Source organism: Leptinotarsa decemlineata, unplaced genomic scaffold, assembly GCF_025532065.1.
Source record: "Leptinotarsa decemlineata unplaced genomic scaffold, Ldec_3_MD MMD2_tig00000026_RagTag_RagTag, whole genome shotgun sequence".
Classification (NCBI taxonomy): Eukaryota; Metazoa; Arthropoda; class Insecta; order Coleoptera; family Chrysomelidae; genus Leptinotarsa; species Leptinotarsa decemlineata.
The window spans coordinates 1656944-1669392 of NW_027412539.1; the positions used below are offsets into that span (position 1 = coordinate 1656944).

Below are 12449 nucleotides of genomic sequence, written 5' to 3' on the forward strand. Positions count from 1 at the left end.
AATCTTTCTGTAGCAAAGGTCGAACAATTGCCACAAGTTCATCGAACGTCTTTATGGACATTCGGTAAAAGGTTAAAAAACTTATCTGTATATTATCTGATTTGATTTTGTCTTCCTGGTTCCTCTTTCGGTGGATGTGTAGTAGATACCTCCTTGGTTGGCGTCTTCCAGCAAGAGCGTCATCTGCTTCCGAAGCGCAAAGGAATACCACCATTTGATGGTGAAATATCGCAGCAGTAGCAGCAGCAAACGTCGTAGTGGTTGCTATGAAGGCGCGAACGATACTAGTGTAGGAAACCCGCACTACCAGGAAATCGCTTGGAAATAGTGGACACTGTCAGGTACACACTTTAGCGATTTTTACCCAGCAATTTCCGCTCTGAAATCGCGCTGGAAAAAACCGCTTGGTTTCATGTTGAGGAGATCTCTACACATCTCTCATCATCCTGTTCAACAACAACAATAACAAAAATCTGGAACCCTGTGTTTGGTAAGTACGTCAAGCGCATTAAATATGTACAAAAAACTAGTAACACAATCAATTTCAAATTCTTTCGACAGCGACACTATTTTTCACAGAGTAATCTGATTTATTACAAGATAGAATCACTATTAGCATGCAGAGACTGCCGACGTCTCAACTTCCCTATACAGGGCTTTTCATGATGAGCGTTAATAAGTCCTTTCTGGCAAACTATTCAACGGATCAACCTGAAAATTCCACAGTATGCAGTATTCCACAGTATTCCACAGTGGCAATGAAAACTCTATATAACCCTCTATCACCAATCCCTATATTTTAATAGCCATTTTAGTAATTTAATAATTTTTAACCTTGATCATAGGTAAGCACAGAGTAGGGATGAGAACGAAGCCGGTCTCTCTCACACAATAAGCCTTCTCTCACTCCCTATACAGTTTTCGGCCACTATTATTGTTTATCCGTGGAGTGTAGATACAGTTTGCGATGCCACCGAAGCTGTGAATTATCGAACAGAATCTTTGAACTCATTGGATTTGCCAGGCATGCACCGCATAATTTACAACTGAAGGTTGGATTGCTCCGTAATTTTAATCGACCACGGCTGTACAAAGTTCACGATTGATCATTGAAAAATTATTGAAAAACGTTGTCGAACCCAGCATTTTGAATGGCAAGTTTCGAAATGAAAATATATTAATACCACGAATACCTATTATATCTACAGATGTGCCAATTCATTTTAAACGTGTGCGATTTCCAATTAGACTGACATTTGCAATGACTATTGTTGAGTCCCAAGGCCAAACTATGTCCGTTTTTGGCTTGGATTTGAGCACACATGTTTTATAAATGGACAATTTCATGTGGCATGCTCTCCATTGGGCAAACCATCCAGTTTGTTTGTGTTAGCTGAACATGGACTACATAGTACATGTGAGTGTTATTGTTCTGATAGAAATGTTTTATGTGGCAAAACAACGTTTGCCGGGTCAGCTAGTTTGTATATAATTTAGTGAACGATTTGACAGACTCCAATTACTGTATCAGTTACTTCCTCTTCAATTGCAGATTATATAATCTCGACATAGACGAATATTCTTCGTTCCTTATTTCTCAAGCAACTATAATAGCAACTCACCTCTCATGAGATCTTCAATGATTGGTAATATCATATGTGATTCTGTTGACTTTTTTGCTCGGGACTATAAGCTTTCAAAAAGCATTTGAAAGTTTAGCTTCCAATACTTCATTCACGGCAGTAATACTATAGTTTCAATGCCTACATATAGTTTGTATTCGTTAGTTATTGTTCTCCATTGTACATAAAAAATTGTTAATCCTTAGGTTCGATTAGTGCCATCCTGTTATTGCATCTGTATCTATTGGATGCCTTATTTATGAATTAATAAATACATAAATGAATAAATGAAAATATTTTTTCGTAAAATGACAGATATTGAAATGATTGAATTATAGACATTTCTCAAAACGTACTGTTAGAAGAGGCAGAATTTGCTACGTAACTTCACCTGGATCTGAAATTAGACTACCGTTTCGCTTGGGAGTGATTTTATTATTATAGACGCGTGTTCCCCCTAACTCATTGTTAATAATATTCCATGTTTCTACATTTCACTTTCTGCAAAATACCGCTACTTGCGGATTTTATTCGCTCATCACCCGAGCTATTTAGAACAAATCCCTGGAGCCCCGATATCCCTGTTCAAAACTGTAGACTCTGTGAGATTATTTATAAAAGCCTTTTAGCAGGGTATTTTATTTCCAGAATGCGAACGGAATAATTTAACGGGGTGGATTCGAAGAACAAGCAATAATTAATTATTACATCTTTGGAGACGTTTAAAGAGATTTTCCCGGTTATATTCTCGGCGGGTACTTAATAAAACATGAACTTATTAGCCGACCGTCGTTGATTTATTAATATTTCTTGGGAAATGTGCGAGCGGGTGCTATCGCTTCTGAGTTTGTCTTTTGTCAGGGAATTAATTCGATTATTTATCGTTTATGAAACGAGGGAGGTACAAAAAATTTAATGACATTTACGAATGAAATTGGTTCGTAGATATATTCAAACTTTCATGACATTTTATATTCATCATTAATATGGGTTCGAGTTCAACAGGCAAATCTATGAGGATAAACAAATGAAAAAATATGGTTTAAATTGAAAGGGATATATTTTTGGAAAAAATAAATTTCTTCTTTCCTTCCCCAAAAAAAATGGATTATAGAAATATTAGATATTTAAACCAAACTTCATAGAGTCTACCTGTCAAGTTGTCTGTTGAGTCTGGTGAAGAAACCCGAAAAGAGTCACATTAATGTAATTGAAATATTGTATGCCAACATTTGCCATTTTTCTAGAATAACATATTTGTGACGAGTTGAAGATTATATCCAGCTTGCGATCGCACAAAGAAGTTATTTTATTACCAAAGTAAGTCTTAAAAATGGCCAAATATTTGTAAATCTTTCTTGTTGCTAACTAAGCCTCTATCGATCAGTTTCGATCAGTTTCAGTTTCGATCGGTGGAATTAGTGGATGTTGGTGATGATTCGTGGGTTTTATAATCGAAATCAACAATCCGGGTCATTATGATGATTCAAATCATGATTTAAATCGTGATTTTTAACATGTATTTAGATAAAAAAAATGAAATTAGTCATTTTTTTTCATTTTGACGAAAACTGAAATTATAAACTATCGAACAAATTTAATAATTTTGAGAAAACAAAGTAATTTTCATAAAAATATTCATATTTAAAAGTTGAACTGAAAGTAGGAAAATGTTAATTTTCTGTTTTTACACACGGAGATTTTTATTGTATTATAAAAGACGCACATCAATGCCTAATTTCATTTTTAGGACATTACAGTTTAATTTTTGCTGGACAAAATTTGTGTTTATTATGGTCAGAAATTTATTGTCAATAAATATGAATAAAATAATTACTTGTTGTGATTATTAATGTCTTTCGAGAAGCTCTCTATATACATTCACATTAAGGTTGTGAAGAATACTACTACATTAATCGTCCAAGAATTATTGTAAAAAACCTTGTCGCCTATCTTAATATTTCAGCTGACAGAGCCTTTTAGATTTTGCACTTTAATTTCGTCATATGTCGAAATTTCACGCGACATCATAACTTCAACCCAGCCAACGTATATTCCAGATATAACACTCTGCAACTTCCAGACGTATCTCAAAGTTTGACTGAAAAACTTCTTGGAATTCAATTCCAATAACAAGGTTATGACTGAAATTTTACAAGGACAGTTATTTCAGACATGAAATAACTGCTCTTGAAAAAGTGAGATTTGGTGTACCTAAAGATCTAGTTTCTAGTCTGTTAGTGTTATTCACCAGCAATTTTAATGACATAATTTTTTATAATTATTTGACAATTCAATATACAATATAGGTTTTGCAGAAAACATGAGAAAAGGGTAGGCGATAAGTGTAATAATACTTGTTTGGCAATAAAAAGAATAATCTACGCACGTACATACACATAGATATGCTCATACGAACACACACTCGCAGGCAGTCCTTAGAGTTTCCTATAGTTGTTATACTGAATGATATATAATTTTTACACATATTAAATGAAATAAATGAACAAAATTGATATACAATTACCCAATTCTATTTGAACAACTATTAGTGAGCACACAAATATAAGAGAACTATTGAATTCAAATCCTAATGAATTTGATGAATTATTAAAAATTTTGGCCAATTGTAGTAATTAACTTCATAAACATTTTGATGTTTGTCAATAATACCACAATGTTTTTTTTAGTTACTTATATTTTGTTAATGGGGTCTTTATTCTACTAAATGTTGAGTAAATTTCCTACAGACTGTTAATAAAAATGTTTTCAATTTTGATTTGAATGATCATGGAGATTTAACATTAGATGTGAACGATTGAGGGAATGTCGTTTGAAAAGTCAATAATCGTGTAGCAACATCTACAGAAAAAAGTTCAAATCGATTCAAGTTAGCAACTGAATTGTTGGAAACGCTGTGGTTGACAGTTGACATAAACTATTAAAGACCATGAACCAATCAACTACAGCTTCGATATTCTTTTCCACACGGCTATCTAATCGGCATTTTACGAGACCCCAATCAAATTTACGGATACCACTATACTAACAAATACACACTCGCACACACAACGATTAAGCTCCGCAAGTAAACGGTTTTATCGACGCTGAAAGTAACGCAGCTTCCAATCAGGATAATTTTCACGATGATTTAGCCTTTTGCTTGACTAAAAAAAGAGAAAAATACTATTCTTTTTCCAAACAAATTCATATTCTTCAAACCCTCCATGATATCTTCATTTTAAATATTGGACCAACATTATGCCATTGAAAAGTAATTATTCATTTTCTATCATTAGAAAATCACAACCAAAGATTTATTTTTTACAAAGATCAGACTGATGCCTAAAATAACTAACCCATAGCCGTGCATGTTTATATATTGGTTACAACCTCAATCACAGGTCTGTGATATATTTTATATATTTACTTATATATTCTATAATTAAAAAATAACAATCACGAAACAAATTTTAAATTCACTCAACTTTTAATATTGGCACTCAAATATACACAAGAGAGAATATGCTGAAGTGTAATAAAGGGAAAACTGAAAAGTTAACCCCGAAAAGTTATTGCTTGATATTCCACGTTGGTGTCGTGGCTAAGGACAACGTCTACCACGCAGACGACCTGGGTTCGATTCTCATATCGATAAGTTTTTTTATTTCAATTTCACTCAGCTGCCGATGACCACTAGGACCACGTGACTGGTACGTGACCAGGGGGCCCGAGGGGTGAGGCGGAGTCCCAAGAGGGGTCACGCTCTTTGAATCTCTCCGATACCCATTCCATCCTGCATCAATTAAGTCACATGTTTCTCTCTCCCATTCTCCGAAACACACCTACCTCAAATTGGGTGTTCCACAAGGTTAGTTTCATAAGAAAATACATGGGATTTTGCGCTCGGACCAATTTTGTTATTTACTGGTTAGAATTTTCCGCTGTACGTGCGGTGGCTTCTGATTGGTGTACTGAATGACGGTAAAAGTGGAGGAGTAGGGGTGTTCTGTAAAGGCGCTACTCCTAATTTACTGGTCGACGTTTCGGAAAACAATCCTTTTCCATTTTCAAAACCTGAAATTAACTTAAAAAACTTTCGTCTCGAGAAATGAATAGCTCTAATTCTTTTAACATACGTCAAATTCAGGTTTTCAAAACTGAAAAAGATTGTTTTCTGAAACGTCGACTACTAAAGAAAGCTGACTAATAAGACTTTTCAGTGGATTATATTACGTAGTAACTTATCGGGATGAACTTTTCAGATTGCCCTTTATTAGACTTCAGCAGATTTTCTATTGATTTAGCTTTGTTTATTTTTCAGAATGTGGAAGGTTATATACTTAAAAAAATATTGATTTCTGTACAAAAAAATGTGTTTCAACTAATAAAATAAGTTATATATTTATATCAACAATATATCCATTGGTAACCAAATAGTAGATTATATTTGTATTTGAAAAGTAGATATATCCTTTTTTGTGGAATAAAGAACATTATATTACATTGAATCAATTATTGTTATAGCATTTTTATGGACTCTTTTTTGGCAATTGCCTTTCTTTAGATAGAAATCTCGTAGATTTATCTGCCAAGTCGAATATAATTGTCAAGACATTATATATAATCCAATTACATTATATCGTGCATGATCATTTATTTCATCCTACGCGCCATACAATGTCTCAACGAATTGTTTGTGAGCTATTAAAGTATTCTCATCTGGTATATAAGTACTTTGGAATACGATTTGATAGTTATAATAGTTCACAAGCGAAACTCCATAAGATGAAGAGGAATCTGTCAGAAGTATAGTCAATTTGAAAATATTTGATGAACGCATCAATTTGTGAAAATGTCCAAAATAGCTGCAGGATGTTTACGCCAAACACAGAATTTAGCTCGGTAGGTAGAATTGGAACCTCTGACGTAAAATGATTAAAAAAACGCTTTTCCCACAATATAATGAAAGTACTACCTCTCTTAAAAATTTTCAGTTCATAGTATCTATATGTGAAGTACTGAGCGTTGTTACGTCAATTACACATTATCGAATATCCGCCAATGAATGGCAAATATCTGACCCACACTGTAATGATCCACAAAATATACTGGAATTCCAAATAATAAAATTGACTGTAGACAGTGTGGACACCTTCATCTTGAACTCGTTCAGATGGAAATCGAATAGATTTATCTATATTTATCAATTGTTTAATCGAATGATCTAATACTTATAGATTGAAAATAATGAGGGTATTATAATTTTAATCAAACGTTTATTCACAAGATGGAATGATCAATCAATACGAGGGTTATTCAAAAACAATCGATGAAAAAACTCTCCAAAAAATATAACAAATCTTTGATATTTATATTTTCTTTAAAATTTTCAAATTATCAATTCAATGTTGATATTTTTCAATTGAACTTCGGATACGTTTCCCCCAAACTCTCTTTTTAACGTAATTATTTCCGTTAGAAAATGAATTTCTTGTTGACTGCACCGTAGGTGACTATTATAAATGACTTAACACATTTTTTCAAAAATCAAGTTCTGAGATTGGTAGATTTAAGAACTTTAGTAGGGCTAAATAAAAAAATGAAATTGTACCAGACAGACAGGTTTAGGCTGATAACGTTGTTTTTTTAATACATTTCCTACGATATTATTTCTCTCGTTTCTATTTGTGGATATCAAAGTAGTTATGACACAATCGTCACAATTTTATTTTCCATCGGACTATTTTCAGAGATAAAATTTCTCAATTCAAAAGGTATAGGTGGTATTCTCATGAGCAATTGGATTGAAACATACACTACTGTATTCACAATTTTAACGTTGATATATCGGGCGATTATTCTCACCCTCTTCAGGGCTACAATAAATACTATACTCCGGAGATGAATTTTATTTAGTATAAATAGCAAATTTTCGATCGTCAATCAAAAATAACAGTTGATTTTTGATAGATATATTAATCCGGATATATTCCTTTCTTGTTGAATTTTTTTTCAATGTGAATATATGTGTAACAAGTTTGGTGAAAGAAGCATATTGCTTTAAGGCATTTTTTTAGATAGAGATTAATTGAACATAAACACGTTTTTTTGTTCACGAATCCAGCTCTATTGTACAAATTGTAGGATTGTGATTAATTTTCCTCTATATACCTTTCACAGTGGTGCAAAAATATGGGGAATGATATTATCTCACAGAAGAAGAGCGAAAACAACATCAATATTTAAATTATATATTTAGCAGTTTAACCATAGAACTTAATCATGATCCTAAATCAAAATTTGTTTTGTGCTTTGCTATCTGGATCATTAAGTGCTTTGATACAAAACATTAAGATAGATGATGTTGAATCACAAAGTCAAATGAGTATTATAAAAAAAATCTGAAAACCTTAAAATATTTCCTAGTTTCTGCTCTAAAACCCGAGTTCAAAAATTCACAACTCTCAGATTTATCCTGTTTCTATTCTAAAGTGGGAATACTGATATTCAAAATATTAAAAATTCGGCGGAATATACTCATACCAAATTTTTTTTTGATTTTTGTTTTCATATTTGTTGCCCCTATCCGAATATTCTCGTACGCTATTGCAAAAAATCATATAGTCCACAAAACGACGAGCAGTTATTTTTCAGTCTCTCTTTTAACAACACATTCACAAAGCTGGATGCTCGCTGTGTAATTATTTCACTTTTATATATCCCTCTTCATCGGGTATAATGAAAAAGCTTCGGCGCGATATTTTCTTCGTTCTCCGTTTGGAACGCACTTTTTTGTATCTGTCTGGCGAATTGCGAATTACACAAAAAATGCCTGCAGAGAAAGAGAACAAACGAATTTTCAGCGATTGCCGTCTCGCACTCTCAATTGGATTCACCCGCGTCTTGTCCCATTTCTCGCTATTACATGTAAGCTCCAAGTATTTTTGGAAGTGGCTAAGGTGCCGAAGAAAGTGATACTTTGAAATGTTAGAAGTGAACGTGGCTAACAACAACAATCGGAATTATAACTGCAGTTTGTTGAATATATATGAGAAACTAATAACTTGATCTTTTGACATTGAATTAAACTACCACCATATGATTACTACGGGTTTTCTCTTCTAGATTAAATGAGTGGCATGAAAGTTTACAAAAATATAATATTAGTCGACTCTCCTTTCATGATACATTCATTAAGTATATTTTCCACGAGTTTTCAGTGAGATTCTCCGCAACTGGTTGTAACACATTAAAGAGCCTATAGTTAGTAATCCTCGTGTAATGTGTCTCTCAACATTGTATCAAACGTGATAGAAAAACGTGATTTCATCAAATTTGGAAAAGTAGAAATGTGCGCTGTGTTGATCCCATGCCAGAACCCACAATACTTATCTTTCAGACACATTGATGATTTTGGCATCATAGAGATAGATTTGTTATAAATAAAGCTACAGATAGTTTCATAATACCTTTTGCTCAATCTCAACATTTGAGATTGGTAATTAGTTCTGAGGAAATGAAGATCGCAATAGTTACAATCACTAGTGTATTTGACAACAGATTATATATTATATTATAAATGTTGACAAAACGCAAGTCTATGATGATGGTGAATATGATACGAAATAATTATATTATAATTATGTATAATAAATGTATAATAAATTGATCTGTTTTCGTTCAAAATATTAAATACTAGTAATACATAGCTGAACTGTAAGTAAACAATGACCTGATTCATCTCAGCTAGTTTTAAGCCAATTTATACTGCATTTCAACGACGTATATGCGTTACAGCACACTGAATAATACTAAAACGTATCACTGATTTCATTATTGATAAAATAATATGGTGATAAATAACTGTATGCGAAGCACATCAAACTTCTTTAATGAAACTTCGACGCTAAACTCGATTTTTTCTAAAAGTTCCGTTACTCGGCAACTTAGTCACCACCTGTCCTTTCTCCGCACCTTTTGTATTCTTTGGTCTAATCTCGGAAAGATTTCAGCAGCCATCTGCCGCGCTGAAGTCTTTTGTGGAATATAAATTTGTCTCTTTGTAGCGTATTTTCGCAAAAGACCATTTCTTGTTATCTCGCAAATGAAATATGTCGTTTGAAGTCGGAATGTATAGAGTACTTAATTCGACCGAGTTGAATTAGTTGGTTCATTACGTATTATTAATGTAGAGAACGTTAGAACGTATCTACCCCGTTTGTCTGAAGAAACGAAATGTTATTTCTCTATCACGAGATACGACAATGCCAATAATATAAATCTATCCGTATTATTGAAATTATTTATTATTCCCGTATTCCCGATATGAAAAGCAATATTTCAAACTGAAGCCAGTTCGATATTTACGTATGTATTAGAAACATAAAGGTATTGAGTAATGGCGTAAAATGACAAACTTTTTCGAAAATAAAAAAAAGTACTTGTTGGTCCCATGGTTGAAATATTCGAGCAAATTATTTGAAAATAAATAAAAGTAAAACCCCAAATCGAAGATTTGCTATCTAGAGCTTGAAATATGAAGTGACGGCAGATCATTACAATTTTGTTAGCAATTTTCAGTAACACAGCTAAAAAATAAAATATTTTAAGCGAAAAAAGGGCGAATAGTAACTGTCTCTTTCAAAGCGCTGAAATCTATATAATGCTAATGGAATAATTCCGTATTGTGTATATCTAGAAAAAACCGACCTCGGAGATTATTAGAGTCGACGATGAACCGTGATTTGGGCCGATTTATTTACGAAAACAAAAAAAAAAGTTTTACCTCTTCGCTGCAATTTGTTGACGTGATCAGGCGGTTTGCAGTCAGCAGATACCAACCCCATTATTTTTCTTTTGTGGTTGCATAATTTTGTCAGATCACCAGGATTAGTGTCCGGCATCAGAATCCATGGTTTGCCAGCGACCTGAAACAAAGAAAAAAAATTTATAATTAATTAATTCATAAAAAGCACTTTCCCCATTCACCAGAAATTCAATACTCTTCTCGACGCGAAAGTATTCAAAATTCTAGTGTCATGTACTCAACTGGTCATTCTCCAAAGCGTGTTGAGCGACACTAGATTGTTCTGGTCTCCGAAATTGGATATGTTCGTTGAAACGAGTTCTAATGACTTGTTTAATCTGACCAATATATTTTTGTCATATATCCCTGACCATTCATTTTTCAATATCTTGACTCACATGGAAATACTCGATAATAACAGAATTCTATTTTTCATGGAGATGCGGAAAAATGTTCTGAAATCGCTCATTTGGACCTATATTTCTGATGTAATCTCGATATTCATTATCTAGCACTTCTAATGATCTTGAAATTTCAAATGTTCTCAATTTGATTTGTTACGAGCATTCACAAACATGATAAGATTTTTAGTTTAAGAACATAAAAGTTGTTCAATAATCTGAATATGATAATTTTTCGAAAGTAACAAGGAATAAGGCTGAAATCAATAGAACTGACATTTATTCAAACTCTGAAACGTTAAATTTCCATGTCCAGAATAATATTCGTTCATTGAAAATTTCGAAGCATTTCAATTACTTGCTGCTTTTTATTTATTTTTTTATACATTCAGCACTTTAATGTTGAATCAGCAAATAAGACATTGAATTAGTAACTTGAGAATTAACTTTTAGTTTACGCTTGAGCAAGCTATTGCATAGCGAAACATGTGTCGTGGTTTTTGTAAAACCCTTCAGAGTGAAAATCATACAATAAACTATATTAATTTTTTTTGATTGAATTAGGCCTAACTGGCCATTATAAATAATTTTTGAGGTTATAGACTGCGAAAATGTTCAACATTTTATAGCTAAGGTCTAGAGAAAAGTGTTGAGATCTTTGCAAAACCCTTAAAGTGAAAATTTCGAAGTAAATTGTTACCAGTTATTGTAAACACATTCTCAATTTTATATAATCAAAAATACCAACAATCGCTTCAATTATTTCACTTTGCAAAAAATGTATGTATGTTGCATGTTTAGTAAACTGAAACAATTAGATTAGATTCAGAATTTTTAGAAAAAATAATGCTCATTTTTCAATAAACTGCACGATTTTACGTAGGGTCGTAAAATAATAAAAATTATGTGCATGGCATGAACAGATTTTGGTATGAGTATACTGGTTCAAAGAATGCATCCACGCTGTAGTAAATAAGATGATAAGTATTGATTCATCGATACATATCAGATAACCCTTCCTTGGTTCAGTACATTCTTCAGTAAGTCTTGCATCTAAAAAATGTTCGTGATATATCCAATCTCTTCGTGAAAGTGTTTATAAACGTTGAATTTGAAATAAAAGAATAACTAAATTAAAATCTTCCACTGTATCAAACAACGATTGTTGTGTTTCCGTATCGTTGGTCTTTCCGCGGGTGAAAAAAAACACGAGGCGCGAACAGATAAAATCATTGAATTTGTCATGCAGGAGGGTGCATAAAATTTGAATATAAAACTATTTATTCCGCCGTCAAGTGGGTTTTTACCTCGGAACTTTTTGACAACACCAGTGAAGCTTTGATAAAAAATCAGCAGTGAAAATTGAATTCTACACGGTTGTAAAGATAAAAATATCCTCTATATATTTCCATACGTGTATATATGTATGTATATCTTGAATAGAATTTCAATATTATGTAAATTCCTTTAACAAAGATTGAATTATTTTCGCTAAATAACTTTTATGTAAGGTTATGTAAGATAAGGTGTGGTAAGGTTATGTAAGGTTGTCCAACATACATAGCTGTTGGGTTTTGATTCCTACAATTTTTAAATTTGAATCAGATATCATTCACA

General features: G+C 32.7%; 1 protein-coding gene across 3 annotated transcripts in view; it reads right to left on the bottom strand.

The window, feature by feature from the left end:
* sba (six-banded) overlaps window positions 1–12449 on the bottom strand; it is a 283639-nt gene that overhangs the window by 92309 nt on the left and 178881 nt on the right. For all 3 annotated transcript variants that reach the window (XM_074171590.1, XM_074171589.1, XM_074171591.1), the window contains exon 5: window positions 10411–10552. In XM_074171590.1, the coding sequence (XP_074027691.1) occupies window positions 10411–10552 (142 nt within the window). The remainder of the gene's footprint in view (window positions 1–10410; window positions 10553–12449) is intronic.